The 24,077-nt window shown below is 41.0% G+C and overlaps 1 protein-coding gene across 1 annotated transcript in view; it reads right to left on the bottom strand.

The window, feature by feature from the left end:
• The window catches only part of ARHGAP28 (Rho GTPase activating protein 28), a 77,155-nt gene extending 53,411 nt beyond the window's left edge, over positions 1–23,744 (bottom strand). Inside the window, exon 1 of the mRNA XM_052787091.1 lies at positions 23,456–23,744. Coding sequence (XP_052643051.1) covers positions 23,456–23,586 — 131 coding nt within the window. The 5' untranslated portion in view covers positions 23,587–23,744. The remainder of the gene's footprint in view (positions 1–23,455) is intronic.
• Positions 23,745–24,077: the final 333 nt, after the last annotated feature.

Here is a 24,077-nt window from a genome sequence, read left to right on the forward strand (position 1 = left end):
TCTGATTTCTGCCTATTTTTTTCTTGGCTCAGAAAAATTGTCTGTAGATTATTCTGATCACCCCAAACATATTTTTTTTCCCCTGAAAAAGAAATGTTCCTTTTTTTCAATCCCACTTCTAAATACAGTCTCCTGTTTTAACGGGCACTGCTGCTGGGGAATAGCTTTAAAGACTTGTCTAACTGATGTCATATGGCAAGCATGAAAATAAGACTACAAGGAAGGAACTGGAAGAATTATCATTGGATTAATTATTCTACAGAAATTAAACTGGCATGATCATAATCATGTAGTGGTTTCTTCTGAAACATGACTGCTATTTCCAGGGACTCTATATATTGATCTATTCCAGCTGTTAGTGAGCAAAAATCAGATACTCTTCTGCAAGCTGGATTTTACATTAATACTGGGATATATTAAGCACACATGCTCCAAACCTGGCTTGTTTTTCATGGTAGAAAAATGGCAATATCTTAAAACTTAATAAGTGATGTATTTGAAAACAACTATGTAGATAGGAAGAAGATAGTCATTCATGGCCAAGCAGTCCAGACTTGATATCAGCTCCTCAGATGCCATGAAAGATTAAACCTTCTCTTAGGAGATCACTGAAGATCTGCTTCTTCTGTCTGGGCTTTGGCAAGGGATCTGTGAAATTTCCTACCTACATTCATGATCGTAAAAGATTTAATTGTGGTCTTAGCTCTACCTAGGAGACCATTAATTTACAGAGTAGGGATTTTTCAAAAGCAACTACTTAACCTCAAGACCATTTAGATATAAAACCAGTCAGGCAAGAGAAGAGGGTTTACAGAGCATGACAAAAGAAGGATTGCAAAACGTGCAGTGCCGACATACAAAAACTGTGGAACAGAGAAACCCTCACAGTGCCTGTAGGAAGGGTTTTGTTTTACAACGCCCCTGTGCCTCACCGGAGGCCCATGGCTGGCTGCTGAGCTAGGTTTCACAAACATGCTGAGACAGCATTCTTTATCTGCAGAAACGCGTGGTGTCGGCCGCGAAGGTCACCTTTACAAATGAACTTGCCTGGTGGAAAAAAACCTCCTCCGCTAGTAAATTAGCAGGAAGGGACTGAGCTTGTTTTCCAGAGCCCATTGTGATAGCCACAAACCAGGGCCATATGTACACTGGAAACAGTATGTGGAGCCATGTGACGGGGGAGCCATTTTTTGTGTTGAATTTACAAACACAGAGGTTTTTCTCAGGTGGCTCTTTGATCTTTGGAGAAACACTATTTCTCGCCTTAATTTTCAGTCATCTGGTGACTTTTGACAATAGTAGCTTATTAGGTCCCTCCAACAAAAGCCCGTCTTACTTCTTGCATTAAACTGTATCATAGAGAAGCTGTTAGTTATCCTAATCCCAAGGATTTACAGTATCATACCCTACGGAAAGCACTTACTGTCCCTTAGAGCCATAATTTCTTTCAAAGCTAAACGAAGAAGGCCAAGAATAAAAAGATGACAGTCTGGTGGAAGAGTCACTGAGCGAGAAGGACATGGGTAACAAACCCTATCAGTCACCTGGCAAGAAGATGAAGAAAATAATTACTTGCTAGTATCTCTGAATTTCAGTGTATTTTCACTTGGAAAGAAGGACCTGAGCTGATAGTCTGTAACACTACCATTTCCTACATTCGCCAGGACCAATTTCTGGCTTTTGCTCCTCTGCAGCAACAGCCTGACCATGCTCACACCCTGAACCAGGTGTGGCCCTGAAGAAGCTTTTCTAGGTACAGTCTGAATCACCCCTCAAGAGCAGTGAAATTCTGACCCTTAAAAGTAATCTTTTACACTGATCCTTCCCCATTTTGCTTTTTCTCATCCCAAACCATCTTTCCAAACTGGTCTTTCCACTACTTCTTCTCCCTGCTGCTGCTCCATGTCTTTGACGCACAGGGAAATGTTAGGGGAAGGGTTCCTGCAGTCTAAAATGATTGCCTGCCTCTCTTCTCCAAAACAAGAATATTCATAACATATGATGCGGGGTGAGGGTTCAAAGATTATTGTAAAGAATATAGAAAACCCAGAATGCATGACATCAAGGGCTGAAGGATTACTGCAGCTTGAGCAAAAACAGAGGAACATTGTCTAAACCCAAACAAAGCCATGCAATGGGTAAAAGCCCTGGCTTACTGATTGCCAAATGTATGACATGTATTCCCCCTCTTCCCTTAGATGTTAACCAAGCACTGCTAAACTAACTACAGCTAAACCACTGTAATGTATCAGAGATATTTTTATATTAACAGATGTTCTTCACTAATGTGACTTTAAAAGTAACTGCCAAATTCATATTTGGCCAGTAACCTTTATTTTAAGAACTGGGGTGAGTTTCCACCGAGTTTCTAATGGGCTATCGACCAATTCACTTCTCCTTAAAGGTGAGGATTTAATTTGAGCAAAATACCTTACTAGTTTCACCCATTAGGTAATGCTAATTTAATCAGCAGTATTACTTGAAGGGGACTGTAAATCATGAAATGTGTTCCAGTAAAAGGACTTTAAAAAAATCCCTAACTAAATAGGCATTGCATCTGAAAATTCTGTTGGACACAAATAGACAAAGGAAAAAAGAAGTTTTTACTTTCTCTACATAATTATGGCTCTGAATATGCTCAATCAATTACAAATGTCCAATCTCCAAAATTCATTCCTTTAAACAGAAACATACATAAGTCAAAGACATATCTAACTACCATGTATAAAATAAATATTAGGTTAGTCTAAAATTTTGTTAATTATTTGACATGAAAGCAGAACCAGGCTTGGCAGTCAGGCGGAATTCGAGATGCTCGTCTTGTACAATGCAGCAAAAAAGAGGGTAGGAGAAAAGAAACTTTTATTAGCAAGTTTGAAAGGAGGAATCCATGTTAACCACTCCACTGTGAACCATCACAGATGTTTCAACATAAAGAATAAAAGATAAGAAATTTGAAAATATTAGCATGAGACAAAAAAGAGAAAAAAAGCAGCAGCCGCCCTCAAAAGTAAATGCAATACTATTGTTTACCATTGCCACAAATGGCATTAAGAGAGTAACAGTAGCTGAGGCCACAGGTATCCCTTGCCTGGCTTCAATCCAGAGACCTAGAGCCCACCATGTTCAGTACTTGGCATACCCAGTGTGGCCAAAATCATGTCCATGCCACCTGAGGAACCAAGACCATGACTAGCACTGCTGAAAGTGGTGTTTTGCCCTTACTTGTGCAGGTCTGAATGGCTACAGCAGGTGCAAAGTATGGAGACTCAGGTCCCCAAAGGCACTTTTATCTGCTTGGGAAATGGGCATACTCCTTTTCAAATACAAATACCTTCACAAGCCTGAATGAGGTTCCTGCTTGCCTTCAAGATCAAGGTTTTGATCAAGGTTTAGGAATCTCTGGCTTCAACAGCACTATCCAAACAAGATATACCCAGACCCATGGTTTTCATGAATGACAATATATGGAAGAGCACTTCTTCAGGACCAGCCACCACCTGCCGTTTCCAGCTCTTCTTTCTCAGTCCCTCTCACACTTGCACAAATCCAGCTGAGAGGCCCAAGGACACTAGCCATGTGACAGTGTCACAGGCTTCATGTAGTCCTGTGAGATGATTATCTGACAGCTATTTCCTCTTGCAACACTCTCTCTTGCATCAAAGCACTTCAGCTCCCTGTCATTCATGTAACAACTGGTACTGACCCCAGTGCCAGTGGTTTCACTGGCAGCGCTTTTTTGGCATTGGCAAGACAGAAGAAAGATGCTGATTATGACTAATAAAAAGTGCTGGATTGGAGAGAGGAAATATTCAAGGTATTTGATAAGAGATGGTGTTTCGAAAAGGCTTTCCTGGCAACACTGTCAAAACTGCAGTATCAGGCTCCTTTGCCAGCTGTTGCAAATGCAGGCAGTGCTCTTCAGATGCTCTGATGGCTAAGTGTTTCACATGGTCCTGGTTCGTGTTTTACTGCAAATTCGTATGAGCTGAGAGGGCAACTTATGTCTTATAGGCCATGCATTATTAACTTAGTGGTTGGCTATGGCAGATGGGAAAAACCATGTGTTTTAAAGGGGAGGCAGTGAAATGTGACAATGTCACCCACACAGGACACATGCGAGTGCTATCTGATGAAGATGCCCCTTACCCCCTGCCTCACCAACATCTGTGTAGGGGGTTTGGGTGCAAAAGACCTCCCAGGAAACCCCATGGGGCCATGTCTTGGTAGGCCTGCAGTGCTGTGTCTAGTATTCTGGCCCAATTCCAGTGTACATTGAGGCCTGTTTACAGTACTCGTGAAATTTCAGTCTGCTGCTTATGCCACCTCTACTCATTGCATTTGTTTCTGTGTGCTGTGAAAATGATGTTGTTGTTGTTGTTATTATTAATATGATGATGATGCACTGGAGGTGTGAGTCAGGAGCAAAAGCCTCCTGGGTGCTGTGCTTTGTACCAGCTACACTGAAAAATACTGTTTACTATCAAGATCCTGCAGCCTACCTCTGCCCATGCAGAGCACTGTGCTCCCTGGCCATGTCCTGATTGCAGTTCAGGCAGAAAATGTCATTTTATACCCCTAAGATAGCTATGTTTCAGAGGTGGAATTGCTTCTTTCTCACTACATAAACACGGAAGGTTGGGGATATAAGAAAAGCATAACAATAACAACAAAAAGTCAGACTCTTTCCCATATTCAATGACATGGCAATTTTAAAGCTGCCATCTTGGGTCCTACAACGCATAGTGCTCTGGTCCAGTGAAGAATTATTTCTAGCCTCAGAGGGTATGGACATATGTGCGGACATACAAGGCCTTAATGTGATCAGTGACCCAGGACTATACTTTGTCTTTTTCAGGCTCTAGGCCAATTTTATAACTGAGGAAAAGAGGTAAATATTTCCTTTATTTTTATTTTTCTTTCTGGCATGCTGCTTAGAGAATATAGCAGCTATTTGAAGATGGCTGTGGGTTTGCAATGCCAATAAAATTTTCTTGTGGGAGAAGTGGAGAGTGAGGAGGGGTCAGATAAGGGGTGTTCCTGGGGAGTTTGGTTTTCCACATGGCTAAAATGCTGGGTGTCTGCACTTGAGCACCACAGCTGATGCACATAAGTGACTAGCACACCCCGCACACACACATACATGTACGGATGCACAAATGGGTACGGAGCATGGGAGAGATGATACCATGGTGAATGTATACACCTCAAGGATTTTTAAAGCATTGAGTAATAATCAGTTGATAGGGGAATTATGGCAGCTTGACCCTGAAACTAAAACCTTGAGCAGATTTGTCATGACAGCAAGAAGTGTCTCTGCTTGCTTCATCATCCCTTTCTCATTATAGTCTTCAGATTGGTTACAGATCTGGCTATAAAATTTGAAAATTTGCTTAGGAATCATAATTTACAGCAACTCTTCACAAAGATTCACCGTTATTGGAAAGAGATGAAAGTTGAGCTCACGGAAGGTGCACATTGTGGTGACAGCTGCATTTAGAGTTATTGACTTGAAGTATTTCATGCAGTGTATGCTGTCAGGCACACCATGAGTCCCGGTTTTCTAGGGATTTCTTTGATTTGATTTAACAGCCCATTGCCCCTTTAGAATATACACTGACAATGCACGAGAATTTATTACACACTCTCCCTTCTGCTCTATAGCTGAAGTTTTTCTTTTTCACAGGTTGAGCAAAAGGAATTTTTAATAACTCCAGGGAGGACCTCAGTTCAGGCTAAAATATTGTCCCCTGGAGTTTCCTCAGAGGCCAGTGGTCTACATTGGAGTTTCCACAGTGGGCAACCAGTGGCCTAACCCTGCTTGGCATTGATTATTCAGAATAAAAAAGAAAAAATATGGGAGTTGGAGTGGGGTGGGGAAGGAAAAATGTTGGTCAGAAGTGCCAGGGCTCAGAGCTGCAAAGAGTTTTTTTCTACAGACCAGAAAAATTAAGCAAGAGCTGATTCCTTTGAGGTGCTCAGCACATTGGCCACGATACAGTAAAGCACTTAACATTAAGCGTGGTCTGGAGAGTGCCGTAGGGAACAACCTGAGCACTAAGTACCCGGCAGGATCAAGCTCCAAATAGGACAAGACATAAACCAGATGGCATTATGCTAGCTTTGCCATATTAATAAGCTCTTTGGTTTGCATTTTAATCTCTCTCTCTCTTATTTTGCCCTTTCTTGCTTTGCCTTTTCTATAAAACAATCCATATGTGCACTGGGAGAGAAGGGGAATGTACTGAAATTGCCCCTTATCACCTTTTCAGCAGCATGGAGTTAAAGCAAGAGCTGGGAAAACTGCTGCTTGTTTTTAACTTAAACTTAAATCAGCAGTGCTTGGACAAGGACCATCAAGAGTTTGGAGCTGCTGAAGGAAGGAAAATGCTGACTCTGTCCTCTGACGAGCTCTCCAAATGTGTGTGGTGAGTGTGCCATTGCATTTGAGAGCATTGATGCCTGCATCGGAGGTTATTCCAATGTCTTGGGAATTTTTGGGGGGATGGGGGCAGGTAGGTTGGCTGAGCAGGGACAATGGGAGACAGCTCTCTGTCTGTTCATAAACCAGGTTCAAACTGAACTGAAGTGAGACTGCTGCCATGTAGTGCTCAGCATTCATGCATCCACTGAGGTCACCTGCCAGAAGGCAGTGGGAAGAAAATAAAACCCTCGTTGCAGCTTTGTTTCTTTAAACAGGTTCCCGGCTTTCCACTTCTTCCTTTCCAGCACAGTTACAACTATCTCCAGCACTTCCTCAGACCTGTGATTTGTGCAGATGCCAGCTTTTACATGGATGTTTTTGAAACTGAGTGCTGCCTGACTGGAAGCCATCCTAGCTGGAGCTGCTTTCCTGCAGGGAGGGCACGGTGACCAGTCGAGGTGGGACATGTGCTTCTGCCTCTGCACTGCTGGCACTTCTGACTCTCAAGACAGAGCAGTCCGGGCTCAAGTCTGAGCCTTGGAGCCTGAATTAAGGCAAGCCAGCTGGCTGGCAGGCAAGTTAGGGGTATTTCTCCTGCACAGGCTGCAGCCATCACTTGTGCTGGAGCTGTGCATGCACGTGGGTTGTGCAGTGATACTGAAGAGGAAATTTCTGTGACCATTTTAGCATTCAAGCAACTGGAAAAGGAACTGACAGAGGCACCAGGCCTTTGCTTTCATGACTGCATTAATCTTCTCCTGGCCTTGGAAAGAAATTTTAGATGAACTTAGCACATGTTCTCAAGGAGCTTTCTTTCTCCAAGTTATTTGTACTGTGGATCCTGCACTGATGAATGATAATGCCAGTGAAATGGCCAATATAAATCAAATTTTGCTTGATAATCATTTTAGTGAGGATGCCTGATGCTGTGTTGCTATTTAAGAAGTTGACAGTTAACTACCATGGCCCAGAATTTTTGAGATACATGGATTAAAAAAATGGTTTTTTCCTATCCCTGAAGGTGGTGGTGGGAACAGGAGGAAGCATTAATGCCCCTTTTTTCATATCTATGTATCACCCAAGAAGATTTCTTTCTTAGGTGGAGTTATGGAGTTCTTTTGGTCCAGGGGAAAGATTTTCAGATGCATAACATTTTAAGAACTAAGACAAATGATGTTATTGCTACTGCTGGAAATGTTCCTGGTTGGCAACTGAGCTATATTAACTATCATGTGAAAGTTTACTCCATGGCAAATGTGGCATAATTCAGTTATTCTGTCATGAAAGATGTAAAAGCCTAGCTAAGTTACTCTTTATTTACCCCGTGCTAAGAGCAGGTCCCTGGACAGTCACAGAAGCTCACGGTGTAAGTGGCAGCTTGTTAAGTCATCGCAACTTGCTTGTGTTTCTGAGTCCTAATAGACCAGGAGGGAATGAGTAGTTTGGAGATAGCTGACTACCAGACAGCACCTATGGCCTTGGTGGGAATTTGAGAATAACTTTTGATCAAACAAGGAACAAACTGAAACTAAGCCATTTTGTATTTGTGAACTGCCTATTCCTCTAAAGTTTCCTCCAGAAAATGCTCACATAGATGCAGTTGTCACAGCTCCAGGAGGTACGTGAGTCTGTGGGCAGCTATTTTGTTTGGTTTTCCTACACTTTCTGTCTATACAACAGCCATAGGCAGAGCTACAGTCCTGAAAACTGACAGGGAAAGTTTTCTGGCCTCACTGTAACACTTTGAGGCAAGGATCTGAGCTAGGAGATGGGTCAGGAGGACCCCAGAGCATGCCCTGGCACATCCCACAGTCAAGCTTAGAAGTTGCCTGAGTCTGTCCTTCATGAGCAACTGGACAACACAATTAATTCCCCCCAGGTGTCCATCTGTGACAAAAGTACCATTCAACAATTTTATATAGAATATCTCTGTATGAAACAGAATATGAATAATAATATGTGAATCACGCCCAGCAAACACTGCAGGAAACACAGGGAAAGTACCACTAAGAATAGTTTATGATAAAAATTTTGCCCAATGAAAATTAGACAACTACAGCAACTCAAAGGAGCCACAGAGTTGCTCTTGTTAGTTATCTTGTCATTGGGGTTAAAATCAGCCCATCCATCAAAAGGTGTTCAAAGTGCTTAGAAATAGAGCAAATCAGAAAACTCTATGGTACAGACAGTAGAAGTGTATAAGTCAAGAATTTCCACTCCAGATATTATCTGGTTGGTTTCTTTATGCAAAATAAACAAATTTCATTTTCATTAGGCAAATATTGGATTGTAGCATGAGGTCACAGCTAACCAAGAAGCTACTCTCTTATCATAATTTCCAGGGAAGCAGTACTTTCCTATTTACATATTGTATAAGATAATAGTCAGAACTTACTTAAATACAGTGTAATAAATAATTTGACCTTAGGCATTTCAAGGGTTGCATCAAATAAATGACTTGACCTTCCAAAAAAGTTCTGCCATCATATCTGGTATAAACGTGTATTTTCTTACGCTTTCTTTGTTGAAATGCCTAGTGACATCAGTGTGTTTCAGTTACTTGTTTAGACTTCTGAGTAACTATTTTGATTTCAACAATCAGTATTTAATATTTTAGTCACAAACTTTCTTTTGCACATAATGCAGTTACAGAACTTTTCAGCAGCTTTGATTTCAACAAGTGCCTGATTAAATCAGTAATTTTAATAAAGCACCACATCAAAACTAAATGTTGAAGTTGAGATTCATTTAAAATAACCTTCAACTAAAGAATTCTGCCTGATCTTTCGTCATGGTTTTGGTCTATCCTTCACTTCACTACTTAGTAATGGAAGAGTGTATCTACTCAGCAAGATCTCTTCCAATGCTTTCAAAAATGTCTCATTTTCAAAGACTGACTAGCCAAGTTTTGTCTGATGACAAGACAAATGCAAAAAAACCCCCTCATCTGCATAGCAAAAGCATTCATATGAAAGCATGGTTGTTATAAAAGTAGATTTTAGATGTTTTCTTTTTTACTTCTGCACTTTCTAGTTCCTTAACTAACTGCCACTTCATTCTTAAATTTTGAGTTTTCTCTCAAGTTCCTTTAGATTCTTTTAATGATTGGAAGATTCCTTGGTTAGGTTTCTGATTGGTTGTTGTATTATTTTATTTTATCTTTACATAAGCTACATATTCTGAAAATACAGATAGGATGACATAAATGTCAAACAATCTTTTTATCTTAGGCACCTAAAAATTATATTTATATTTATTTAAACTGATGTCTATGATCAAAATCAATTCAATGATTCATCCCTAAAAGGTACAACATCAACTACAAAAACCAACACACCTTCCCCGTTCTCAAAATCTATAGGACTTATTGCAAAACCACAAAAGAGCAACTCATCAAAAGTCAAAAGCAATATCAAAAGCATAGAGAATATCGCAGGTAGAGGAAAAAATCCCACAGCTTGATACTTACAGAATTTACTAAAATCTAGTCACTTCTTTCCAGCTACCGGCCAGAGGATAGCTGTGCATGAGGCAGAGACACAAACAGTGCATCCTTTGTTACCTGTCCACACAGCTATTTGAAGTCTGCTAAAGAGCAAACTTCTGAGCAGTTACATAATGACAAAATAACACAAAGGAAAACACATACATGATTTTGCGTCAGCTCTTTTCCTTTCTGCACAGCAATTCCCATGAAGATTGCAATGTAGAATATTTTTTTCCTGTTAGTATTGCTCACTTTGAGTTTTCATAACTGCTTGGAGATCTGCATCAACATATTTGATTTCAGCTAATCAAGCATACAAATGAACAGGAATGCAGACACACAGCACTGTAAAAAACACAGAAGGAAGTTTTTTCAAACAAAATCCCTCTATTAGGCAGTGGTTCCAGTGGTGCAATCAGAATAGGAAGGAAAGTCTGTGTTGCTTCATTGTTTTGTTTGGATTTTGGGGTCCAGTGCTAACTTGTGATAATATTTCCATTTGTAAGTATATTTCTCTGAGGGCAATCCAAAAAAGTGACTATGATGAATTTAATAGGAAAAATATCCCATCGAACTTGCTAAGTTTTTCCATCATGAGTGACCATTACAGAACTACCCCACTCAATTATCTTTCCTGTGTAGTTCAGCAGCTTTTGGCTAAGTTTATTGTTTTTTATCAAAGTCCAATAAATGCACAAAGTGGATTCAATAGATACGCAATTACAGAGAAATTCAATAACTGAATTAAGAGGTTTTAAATAAGAGAATGGAGTGAACAGCATAAATGACCAAAAAGAATCTAGTATATAAACTGGGTGGAGTGGGGGTGGGGGGATCGCCACTTGGGGACTAACGGGGCGTCGATCAGCGGGTAGTGAGCAATTGCTTTGTACATCACTTGTATATTCCAATCCTTTTATTATTACTATTGTCATCTTATTAGTGTTATCATTATCATTATTAGCTTCCTTTTTTCTGTTCTATTAAACCGTTCTTATCTCAACTCACAAGTTTTACTTCTTTTCCTGATTTTCTTCCCCATCCCACTGGGTGGGGGGGGAGTGAGTGAGCGGCTGCGCGGTGCTTAGTTGCTGACTGGAGTTAAACGACGACAGTCCATTTTGGCACCCAACGTGGGGCACAAAGGGTTGAGATAATGACAAACCTGACCAGAGCTAGTTAAAACAAATTTGTTACAAGCATTCATTATATTGGTCTAATAGTCACTGGTCACTATGTTGATTTTTGTGTTCTTAAAGTTGTTGCTCTCGTTTTTAAGCACTGCAACCTGTATCAAGGATATAGAGTTGGTTGCAGGGACATCTAGATCTTTAGAGACAAGCCCAAAGCCTACTGCTGCCAAGAGAAGTTTTGGATTTGACCTTAAATGTTGTGAGATGTCAACTACATTTGTAATTCAAAGATTCAACTCTCTATAACCTCCACAGTTCAACAGTTAAAACAAACATGTCCTCTCTACAGACACAACTTATCTGATTGTCCCATCATACTGTGTAATTCTAAACAGGATTTTCCAGTTAGCATGTACAGAGCACTGTATCATCTCTCTGGCTTTAGGTAGCATCATTTAAATGTGAGAAAGGCCAATGGTGGCATAAATGTTAACTTAAGCAAACAGGATTTTTCCTTACGTCTCTCAAACATAAAATGCGTAGCAGCAGTTTTGCAAAGTGAGCAAATTCTCTTCATCAAATGTAGAATTGATATTGAAGATTAAGAAGTCTCCTCCCCTTCTGTAAGAATATGTCACTCCTCTCACCATATGTAAGTGTATGTTGTTCATTGTTTATCCCCGAGACCTACTCACCACTTTCAAGTGATCTTCAGAAGACACTAAATTCAGTCTGCTGTACCCACATTATAGGGCATTACTCATTTTATAGATTGTCACAAATGATGGAAAAGTGGTATTAAGTTTTTAAATAAATATAGAACACAGAAAAGCACAGAAAAATAAATACTGAGCATATTATCTTCAGCTATACCAGTTGCTTGAGTGTATTGACGTCAGTGAATGTTGTAAGACCCTAAGATGACCAAGGCCATAAATACGCATTTTCTGTAAAGATATCAGAAAACTCTTCCGGCTATCTATTATTCTCCTGGCACCTGATGCCAACTGCTTTACGGAATTTCAAAGATGAATCCAATACTAAGTTTAAATTTATTCAAAAGTCTTCAGAGATTGCCTATCAAATGTTATTGCTACTGCTATGTCCAGTGAATTCATGGGATGTGGCTATCTGAGGGCTTTAGGGTAACCCCACAAATGCATATCATTTCAATTTTTGGTTCATTTCTATTGAGGCACAGCCTGAGGTCCCCTTTGGTTTGGATGAAATCTAAAATCTATCCCAGTGATGGAAACTCATCAGCAATAGTCTCAAAGGAGGTAACTTAATCTAGCTGTCCACTCCACTGATATAATTAGGAATGCCCTTTGTCAGCCTTTGAGGGTTTAACTACAGCTGGCTGGGTTCAAGGCAGTCTTAGAAACCGATCTGTTTTTAGTAACACCATCTCCTTCACAGAATTACAGACATACTTTCAGCAGATATACCCAGCTTACTGCTGAATGATGTTTTTCCACCCACTTATGCAGTGGTCAATGTCTTTTTCAGCACAACTGAAGCCCTGGATCAATGCCATGAAATGATTCAGAAACCAAAGGCTGAACTGACAGCTCAAGAATAAAGGTCATGAACCTTACTTACAGTGTTTGAATGTGGCTCAAATCAGCCTCTGAACATCATCATATTCCTGATCCAGCTGATGAGATTTAACTAGAAAAAAGATTCTAATGGATATTCAGATGCTTACTGGCTTATCTATTGTTTAAGAAATGAAGATATTTTAGGTTCTGTTCTCTAGGAAAAACAGAACTCTACTCTTTACATGGATTAGCTAAGTTAGGGGAAAAAAATCTAACCGAATAAAAATTTAAAATCTTCTTTAAATTTATTCATCAGGACTAGTTCTGGATCTCTGCTGTACCCTTGACTCTTCTGCTGGAGTCTGCAGGGATTCAGATGATGAATACCTTCATAGTATTGTCAATAAGCTTTTCTAACTGAATATCACAAGCACCACTCCTTTTTCATATGCTTTGCTCTGGTAGGAATTTGATTTGCACAAATGAATGAGATATATACTCTGTTACAGTTCAAGTAAGTTGGATAAAGCTTCACTTCCAGCTTGCAAAATATTTGAGAAAAATGCACTATAACTTTATACTATTTACTTTACACAGTTAGACCTGAAAATACCCAGCCTAACCTATTCATCAGCAAAGTGGCCTGTTCAGAAAAAATGTACCCTTTTTTTTTTCTTATCAGTCCTGAAGCATTAGTCTAAACACTTTGAATTCCAGCCTTCAAGTTTCTACCTACAGCCATGTCAGCGGGCTGGACACTGGCTCCCCCAGGCCAGAAGCACTATAGCTGTGGTACTGCGGCACTGCATCTGCTTATTGGCTTCAGCAAAATGCTGTGCTAACATCACTGTACAGCTCCTGGACACAGGCAAAGGGAGGTCGGATTTGCTTGGAGCCACCCCATAAAAAGATACCCTGAATTCCTGTGTTGTAATTGTTATGTGGTAATCATGAAATCCACTAAAGCCATGGATTTATTGCCTTGCTGTTAAACCTTATGGTGTCAGACTGAACTTTTTAAAAATTTTTTCCTTGCTTTATTTGGTTCCTTTTTGCCTGTAATACAGATTTTCTGTAGTTGTCAGAATACAGGCATTACAACTGGGCCTTAAACACCAATAGTACATAAATTTCAGTGTCCTGCGTCTGAGAGCAAAAAAACCCAAAGGACTGTGAATTAAAGAAAAAAGCAATACACCTCCTTCTTGCTTCAGTAAGTCTCCATATACGCAGGAGAAGGTTAACTCTGAAAATTACGACTTACTGTATCTTTTAGAATTCTTGATAGCACTAACTGTTAATTGTAGACATCTTCATTACCCACATGAATATCATACCCCATGTTTGTATCTGGAAAGAGAAAATGAGCCTCCAAGGACATCCTATGACAATAAACTCCCCTTACAAATGGGTGATTACTTAAAACTACAGTGACTCGTTGCATGGCACATAATGTAATTAACTGCAGATTTCCCTGTGTTCAGTACAGACTGAAGCAAGCTGGTTTGGTTTGCATGGTCTTACTGCATTGCTGAGTGTGGCACAGTTAACTTCAGGTCTGGGTTAGCTAAATCTTTTAAAAAAAATTCAGTAGTTAAAAAAAGCCATAAAAGATGGCGTCCATTAAGGATGAAATGCCTCTTGACCACACAAAACAGCTGCAGAGTCAATGTCCCTCCCAAAAATCTGTGGTGTGCTTCCTAAATACAGAACATGGAGGTCCTGTATAATGAAGAAGGCTTGTCAAAAATTGACATAGTAGGTTCCTTTGTTTATTTTTAATTGCCACTCTTTGTCAGAGGCAACAGAGGACTTGCAGAAATATGCTTGAAGAAGATTCCAGTTAATATCTGACTTGTGGGATAAGTAATTCTGGTGTTTGCCATATACTCTGTGAATTGCCAGTGACACATGGGTAGCCTTAAGCTTCATGCTCCATCTATGGGCTTGTATGTATTGTACACACACACGTAAGCAAGAATAAATGAATACCAGAAACCTCACATTTCCGATAACGTTATCTTTGAATTCTCATGGTTTAATTGCCTTTGCTAATTGTAAGAGAGAGGGAGGGAAGAAAGCAAGCAAGCAAGGCAGCACCAAAGGATTGCAGCAGATCACTGGGGATTATGGGGAAATGCATCCTCTGAGTGGAAGATCTAAGAAGGATCTTACACAGGGCAGACACAATTATTTCAGCAGGAGACTAAAGATTCCCACATATTTAAAAGACCCCTCGCCTGTGCTTGGCCAGCTGTCTCTGCTTCCTTCTGTCCATCCTCTCTCCAAAAGTGAGCACTTTCAAAGTGAAATCCTTCTGCAGCCTAAGTACAAAGGCTTCCCTTGTCTCTGTTCATTGGGATAAGCTCGCTGTTTCCTTTCACTTCCTTGCACATGCATGATATGGGCACCATCTGGCCCAGAAATGGCCAAGGACAGCCAAGCCTGCAAAACATCTTCAGAGAATGCCCTAGGCTCCCCTGCTCCATGTTTCACCTGTAACTACAGCAAAGATTTTATATTAATCTCTGATACATCCAGAAATGTATTTAGAACTCAAGTTTACAAAATATTTGAATAACGGGGGGGAAGTATTGCAAAAGGAATACAGGCCTAGTCACCGTTGTATTTTAATTATCTAAGATTTCATACTGATGTCTTATTCTGCAAGAATCCTATTAAATAGGAAGTCAGCCTGAGCTGAGACAAGAGATAGCATAATCAGATCATGCCCTGTAAGCAAAGTTATTGACAAAAAGATCTGAGTTCTGATGGCTTGATCCCATTTCCACTGAATTCAGAGGTAAAACCTCCATTACTGCACCTAAGTATCCATTAACTCACTCCATGTGTATAAACAAGGCTCATATCCCACTTGATGTTCCACTGCAGGATTTATTATTGACCTTTTATTAGACTAGAATATAAAAGACAGCATTTCATGTTAGATCGAATGCTACATCTATCCAGTTCTTGCTCTCATACTAATGTTAGCATTAAAAAGGATCTGACATTCTCACTTTTAGATTCTCTCTTGACCACTAGGTATGATCATCACTGGGCTAGAAAATAAGCTTGGATGATATTTTATTCTGAACTTTTATTAGCCAGAGAAAGAGAAACTGATGGGAAGGCTCTCCATCACCATACCTAGAGTTTGCATAGACTAACCCAGAGTCTGGGTAACTGCAGACTCTGTGATGTCTGCAGGGGCATAGTTAGCAAGGAACATACTACTCAGTGAGTCAAATTCAGGCCTTGTATAAATTTGTTATTTACTGCCCAAATCTGTCCATTGGGAAGCTAGGATTTTTCTGAGTAGCTGTAGTAAAATATGAGGACTTACAGCTCTAGAGCTTCTTCTATCTCTGGTAGCAAACTGTGAGAGTGACCTGATATCTAATGTCCTGAGGTTTCACCCACAGATGTTTAAAAAACAGTTCCCCAGCTTGCGTCTTGCTTTTCTTGTCTTTCAGCTGGTAAATGATGTCAACCCAGCTAGACTTCTACATCCGATATAGGTCTTCAACATATACTCCCCTCTGTCTCTCTGCACTAGTGGGGCTCTCTTCCACCCTCCCCCAAAAGACTTACGGTCATTATTTTGCTCATTATATGCTCAGAGCAACTTTTGCACAAAGGGATGTTATAAAAGGCTTCTATAGTCCTCAGGGGGAGATTCAATAATGGCAGCACTTAGTAGCAGAGATTACCTTCTCTCCTTTGTTCAGCTGCCTTCTGTCTAAACATCCAGCATAGGTCCATCCTAAATTGCATTATTTTGCACATTTGAAAATCCCACAGGCTTACAGTAGCCAAGTATTACACATAGCATCTTAAATAAGAAAACATAACCGTCTTCAAAAGAACAAGCTGATAATAGGCTCCCTGCTCCAGTGTTTGTTCCACTCTCCTCAGAGACTCTGGCAGCATCTAGAAAGTTAACAGACGCAGGCAGGGGAAAAAATGAATTACAGAGATGAGGGATCCCTCACAGAGCATCAGTCCTTCCCTTGCATTGATTACAAGGGGTGCCAACTAAAGCATTTTATAGAATCATAGAATCATTTCGGTTGGAAAAGACCTTCAAGATCATCGAGTCCAACCATTAACCATGCCCCCTAAACCATGCCCTGGAGTACCCTGTCCACTCGCTTTTTTAATACCTCCAGGGATGGTGACTCAACCACTTCCCTGGACAGCCCATTCCAATGTTTGACAACCCTCTCAGTAAAAAAATTTTTCCTAATATCTAACCTAAATCTCCCTTGCCTCAACTTGAGGCCATTTCCTCTTGTCCTATCTCCGGACACCTGACAGAAGAGACCAACACCCACCTCACTACAACCCCCTTTCAGGTAGTTGTAGAGAGCGATAAGGTCTCCCCTCAGCCTCCTCCTTTCTAGACTGAACAACCCCAGATCCCTCAGCCGCTCCTCATAAGACTTGTGCTCTGCTGACCTCTGCTAGAATTCTTCAGGGTAATAAGGGCTCATTTTCAAACAACCTGTCTTTTAAACCATTTCAGCTTTTGACTTCAAAATCACTACCTAAATGCCATTCCAAAACCCATTGCCACGTGTGTCTGGTGGGACTTGGGGGTCAGCTGTAAATGACCCCACCATACAACATTCTTTGGGAGACATTTCTTTTCTCACTCCAACTCCTTTTATTTGCACACAAGGAGAGTCAGGTCATATACCTGTAAAGGTGGTTCTTCTCCTGTCCTCCTCTGCTCCCCTCTTCCTCCCCCCCCCTTGCAATCTCTTTTTGTCTCCCTCTTCCGAGTCCCTGACACATACAACAGGACTTGGAAGAACACAATGGGGACTGCTTCCACCAAGAGAGAAAGAAGGAGGCAGGCAAAGGGGCAAAAATACTAGATAGGATGCCTGCCTTCAGTCACCAGCTTGGGACATGACTATGGGCATTCTTCTCCTGGTTCCCCTCCCATGCTGTTTTAATGCACCCACCACGGTGGTACCTGAAGGCTGCACGGAGCATGGTCCCACCTTGATGACGGACGTGCTGCCTGCCAGCCTTACTCTGCTGTGCTGCCTGGCCAGCTGGAGCAAAGCACTGCAGTGGGCCAAGTGGCTGCTAGTACTGTGGTTAGCCAAAATCCAGGATGTTAACTTGATTGTTTGCTATGGATACTCCTCACTATTTCAGGATGTGATTCTATATTTGTACAGTGCTAACCAGATGCTTTTCAAATACTGTTCTAGCTAGGACTTTTACCAGTATTCCATACTTGTGTCTTGCAGTTCCCATCACTGCACATTTTCCACACATTTACATTGAATTATTTTGATCTCCTGTGCAAAAACAACACTTTACAGTTCTTGATTCTTGGTGGTTTGTTATGCCAGTGCTGTCAGTCTGCCAGATGCAATCTGAAGGTGTCTGTGTAGGGCACGCAGGGCTCTCAAGTCCTACTTTTTTTTTGTGGGCAGCTCCAACCCTCATGTAATCAGAGATAAGTGACTGACTTCTTAGTTAAAAATGAATGGGGCAGCTGGCTAAATGCTCAACCAAACAAAATGATCAAAGGGACAGTGCCAGATGTTTTCCATCAGCTCTACATATGGAGGTACCAGGGAGAGCAGCAGGAGCACCAAACTAAAAAGAAACCAGAGAAGCCAACTCTAGTTTCAACCATAACATGAGGAACTGGCTATAAATACTACATTCCTCAGTAAGGCTCCCAGAGGACATTCTGTAGGTATTTCTAAAACCTACAGGAAAAGCGTGTCTACTATTGTCTGACTTATTTATATGCATCCTCCTTGTAAATGTTTTATTAAGAATTATCATTCTTAGCATCTATAAAAAATATACTTTAAAAATCATATTTTGGAAAGCTGCTAGAAATTATAAAAAGTGTTTTTTCCACAAAATTTATTTTTTACCTAACCTGTGCCAATACAGTCTTTTCCTAGACTACTGTTTTGTGGGGTTTTCTTTTACCACTTTTAGTACATATTAAAATTTCAATTATTTCATAGGTTTTTGAGTCCAAGTTACTGCAAGAGGCCCAAGTCATTTCAAGATTTACTGTGGAAAAGGAGCCAGCTTTTTATTTTGTCTTCTGGGGAAGTTTATGGTAGAGTGAGATAAACATCCAAAATAGTTAAGGTTGTTTATCCTGCATCACTTAGAAGACATTCTTGACATCACTTGTATACAACTGAGCAGGGGAGCTGCTCAATCAATGCTGACAGAAATTAAACCCAGATCACCCAGCCTCAGGGCATACAGACCTTACTTCAGTGTGATAAAATCTGCTTCTGTTGGGATAAAAACAATCCAAATTTTGGTGCATAAGGGCTCCTTTTCCAGTTTTGTTTCAGTCATTATTTTGGGACACTTTATCTCACCATGACATATCTCTGTAGTATCTTGGGGCTCACAAGTGAGGAAGAATATTGCAAAAGGCTCTGGTGCCATGCTTGTCCAGTGTAATGACTTTACTATTGGCCCCAAATCTGCAAGTTGTAGATTTGGAGAGCAGGGATCCTGGAAGCTACCAGCAGGTAATTCAAGGCAACACAGAAACTTCAGAAATTTTTCATGTTTTTTTGACTCTGTAGTTTAGTGATGCCTGCCTGAAAGTCACCCTCTGACAGTAGGAGGAGGGAGACATGCTGAACATTAAAAGACTGGAAAGGCATTTCCCTGAAACAACTGGAAGTGCCAGACTTGCCCTGGGCTAGGAGAGACCCTAAGAAGGGGTCTTGGCTGCGTTGTTCAGTGGTGCTGAAATCCACTTTGACCTTTACCTATGTAGCATGGTCCTAGGTTTGGTAGTATATATGCTGCTCTTTGCATGAATATTGATTATAAAGATGTTTATTCCATGTATAAACAGCTTGATGTGCCCTTTAAAAGCTGCTCTAAACCCATTCTGCAGGAGCAAAGCCTGTGAACATGCTTTTTCTTTCCTCTGATTCTTATCTCATGCACATGTAAGCCTAAGCCACTAACTGCAGTGGAAATATCTGTGATTTGCAGTGCAGGATGAGTTCTTTGCTGGTAGGTATGCTAGTAACAAATGGGCTGAGAAACTCACTAACTCTCATACTTGAGTCTAGGAAAGCTTGAGCATGACTCACTTAGGAATGCTTTGTACTCCCCTAATTGCATAATTACCTTAGAGAGCTCACTGGCCGTTTGGCATAGAGGTCATGCCTGTTTCCTCTGAGCACAGGGTAACTCCTCCTAGCTTCTCCTAGCAGGATAAAAAGGAGATGCGAGGAAGACATATGGCCATGGTCTCACTTTTCCTTTATATAATCCAGGACCAATATTTGTGCATGTCTACAAAGTCCTCAGTTCTGTGAAGTGAGGATGGAAAAGTTGACCATTACATAAATAAATCAGCACTTTCACTTTTGCACTGAGACAGTATCTGTATTGAAAGGGATAGTGTGATATTCTGGGGTGTTTGGTACTGGTGCTTGTGACATCTGAGTTCTAAGAAACGGGATTAAAAAAAAGTGAGGGGGATGCTACAAGCATAGGAACCTTCCCCGCTATATTCATATGCCATGGAGTTGGTCTAACTGCCAGGCAAAGAAAACAGAGATGTCTCCAACACCTTGTTCTCAAAAGCAATAAGTAAAAAGAAGATATGAATAATACAAATACTATCAACAATTGCAGTCATGTGAAACAGATGACAAGCAAAGTGAAGGGACCTGAATGCCCCATGAGAAAAATGAAAAATGAACTTGCTAGTTGCATTAACGAAATTAAAGGAAGATTTGTCTGGATATTTCTCCTGGACCTCTAGCAAGCTCAACAGTGCAGTTTTCAGGGCTCACCCCTTGTGTGGAACTGGTAAAGTAAGTAAGTCTGCAAGATCGAACAAAAGGAGAAAGATAGAAATGAATTATATAGATAGTTGAGGAGAAGATATTTAAGTATAGCTATCTTTAGTCCCCCTGATGCTCTCTTGTTCTGGAGAATGGCTGGAATTTGTGGTCCCTCTTCTTAACCTTTTTATTAATGTAATCTAACAGCAAATTTGGAAGCTCAAATTCTCCTTTGCAGATTGGTGATGGCTATGATTGACTATGTAGTCAAACTTTCATCCCGCTCTTCCCTTCATTACACCTATGATTTTACCATCCTTCACTGTACACTGATGCATCTTCCATTTGAAGCAGCTAAAGCACATCTTCTCCTGTCCCCCTTACAGCCCACCAGCTAATATCCCCTAACATATAATGGAGTATATACACTCTCCTCCCACTGGGCTTATGAATGAAAATACTTGTGGCTGCTATACTTCATGCTGATGCTAATGCTGCCAGTGTATGTTGTAGACATGCGCACAGGATGCCTGCCTGATTGGCCCTTCAAGAGTTGTAGATTGATGTGAATCCAAGTGGTCTGATGTATCTAAGTTACTTCATTAGTGTTAACTTTGGTGTCCATGCACTTCTCGGCTGTGTACTTGGATTGGCAAGAGTGTGTATGATTACTCATTTGTTTAGAGGTTCATGATGGCTACTTAAATCTTTCCTTCTTTTTTATCAGCGTCTTTTTAAATAGTGTGAAGTTGAGCAGTGTAATGCTGACTGAGGATGCATTAGCTTCCCCTTTCTGTGAGAAACCTCTGCTTAGAAAGTTCCCAAAGTGAAAGTGTTTGCAAGAGAAAACATAGCTGGGAGACACATCCAAGCCTGGCTCTGGTGAGTGGAGCTGTTGTTCTGATCTAAAGGGAGCATCGCTCCAAAGCAAGAAAAAAGTTTTAGGGAGAGGAAAGAAAAGGAAAGATCTTGATTCTTAAACTGAGAGAGAACTGGTCAGCAGTTGATCAAACTGAGGGCTAATAACCAAGACCGATTCTGTTCTCATATATCTGAAGTATGGACTTCGTTAGAGCTACATGTAAGTAAACCCAACAAGATTCAGAGGAAAGTCAGGCTCTGGGTCCCAACTACTTTTGTTATCAGACAAAAAATAGACAACATGTCTGTTTGTTGCATGCTTTTTTAAATCATTCTCCTGGAGGGTCAAGGAGTTAGCATGCCGTAGTGTGGGAGGCTGCCCTAGGGATCAAGAAACACCAGACAGAGTCTATAGTAAAGCTTCTTGCATTAGGATGGCGGCAGAGGAAACTATACAGAAAATGCAGTCCAGGAAAGAGTTCTTAGAAGATGAAGTAGGGATTAAGCCAGAGCCTATTTTACCATTTGCTAAAACACTCAGTGCATTTCCCTTCATGGATTCTGCATTCCAGAGGACTGCATGCTGGGTTTAATAAAATCCCTCTCTTGAACAGGCTTTGGAAACTCGGATGGTCACTGACTGCCCATATGGCAGAATTTGGCTATTGCTATTAGACAGCTGCAGGAAGTTGAGGACAAGAAAGGGGAGACAGCACCAGAATCTTATGGACATGCAGACATATAGAGAGATACATGGCTTTGCCTCATGGCAGGAGCTTCCAAAATATGTTCCTCATCAAAATGCCAGGATCCTCTTTTCTTTTTTTCTTTCAGGAACTGCAATTTGCACTTCTGCTTTTCATTGGTGATATGTATGTGATTTAAACCCTCATACACCCTGAGCTTAAGTTTCAAGAGCGTTTTAAAACAATTAGCACACCTACAAGAAAAATAGCAAAACACCACATTTCCATTTCTCACAGACTCAAAGGGAGATTGAGTTTAGCATTCTTCCTTGGGGAAGAAATGACATGCTCCCCAGTAATCCAATGCCAAACCACTGCTCTCTGTTTTGAGTAGCAAATGCCTTTCTTACTGCGTCTAAAAGCCCAGACTGTGTTTCTTTTCTTAACATGAAATTGTGTATTTTGGTACTGCTCTCAAACAACAGTTTAACAGAACAAAGGAGTTATCTTTATGAGACAGCCAGGGAAATACACAAAGAACAGGAAGAAGCAGCTAACCTAAATAATGACATTGAAAACAAAATAGCTATCGGGCTATAAATAAACAATATGAAGTAAGTATAATTATTTTTATTAAAAGAAGCCACAGACTTAATTCCTGAGGATAATGACATCTACTGTTTCCTCAGACTTTAGTTCTCTTTTTTTTCAGTCAAGCCACAGAATAACATTTCCTACTTTCTTCAACTTTTTACAGTGTGAACTTTCATACCACTTCTTTTGGAGAAAACTGCAAAACCCAGACACATACGTTTAGGAGAAAGGTCAGATTTTCTAAAACAATAAAATTGCCCAAACTGCTGTTTTTGAACTGTGCAAATACATGCATTCTTACAGAGCAGGGAAGTAAACATACACACGACTGTGTTAATTAAGACAATGCTTAGTTTCCTGCAACCTAAAGGAATTTTCTTATTTAGACTGTCTTTAACGATTCAGTCTCCCATTGTGTGTATGTGAGTGTGCAAAGCAGCAACTGTAATTTCACAAAAAGGCAAGGTCCGGTCCTAACCTGGTGGGTGAATGGGGAAGGAATTAAATAATACTCTAAACCAAAGCCAGAATCAACTTTCTGAGCACCAGACTCAGTCACTCCAGTCTTCTCACTTTCTGTAATAGTCCTAAACGACCTGAAAAGCAGCCTGATTCACGTGCTTTTTTTTCCTGGAGATTGTCTTGTTGAGTATCTCAGCCAGGAAACTGGCCTGATCTGTTGACTTACAAGATTTCAAATAAGCATTCCTGTTTCCCCCTCCCAATCCCGACCAGCAGCACTCGGCTGAATCACTTCCCTGGTGGAGGCAAGAAACGGGCAAGAGCAAAGTGCTCGTGAAGTGACCGAGCAATCGGGAAATGCTCTCGGGCTGACATACAGTCAGCAAAACCCACGACCGACACCAGCAACGTGTCAGGGCATGGCACCGGTCCCCATCCCTCAGGCTTTACCTGCTGGTGGGCGAATGGCTGGTGGGGATGTCCTGCACAAAGCTCTGCTCCATGCCCGGGATCCTGGCCGGGCTGTGGGGATGGTAGGCTGTCAGAACCACGCTGCCCGAGTCCTTCATCTCCATGGTCATAGGCACATGTCGGCCCCGCTGTCAGCGACCAAGGTGACCGAGGGCTGCCGACGGGCCGGCGAGCGGTCCTGTCACAAGCGTGAGCACATGGCCTGGCTCTGTAGCAGCCTCTCACCACCGTTTGCTGTCAGGAGAGCTGTGTAACTGAGACACTGCTCCTCTCCCTGTCAGGAAAGCTGAATTAGCATATATTCAAAAACACCGCCCACAAAACAACCCATGGGGAAGTTACTATGTTCCTAGGAAACTAGAAACCTGAGATAATCCTGCATGGCACCGAGCTACCGCAGGGAAGACGTCTTGCTTGCTTTCTTTTTGTTTCCTTTTAAGAGCCAATTTCTTAACAGTGCTCCTGCTCCTGAAATAGGCTTGACTAAGTGAAATCATTTGCCAGTTAAGCAGCAGGACAAGTGGAGAGCAATAGTCAAACACAAAACTTGGTTTGGCAGAGCAAGGAGTGACATTTAAGCTGCTTAGACGGGAGATTCAGA

The sequence above is a fragment of the Harpia harpyja genome, chromosome 5, assembly GCF_026419915.1.
Source record: "Harpia harpyja isolate bHarHar1 chromosome 5, bHarHar1 primary haplotype, whole genome shotgun sequence".
NCBI classification, from domain to species: Eukaryota; Metazoa; Chordata; class Aves; order Accipitriformes; family Accipitridae; genus Harpia; species Harpia harpyja.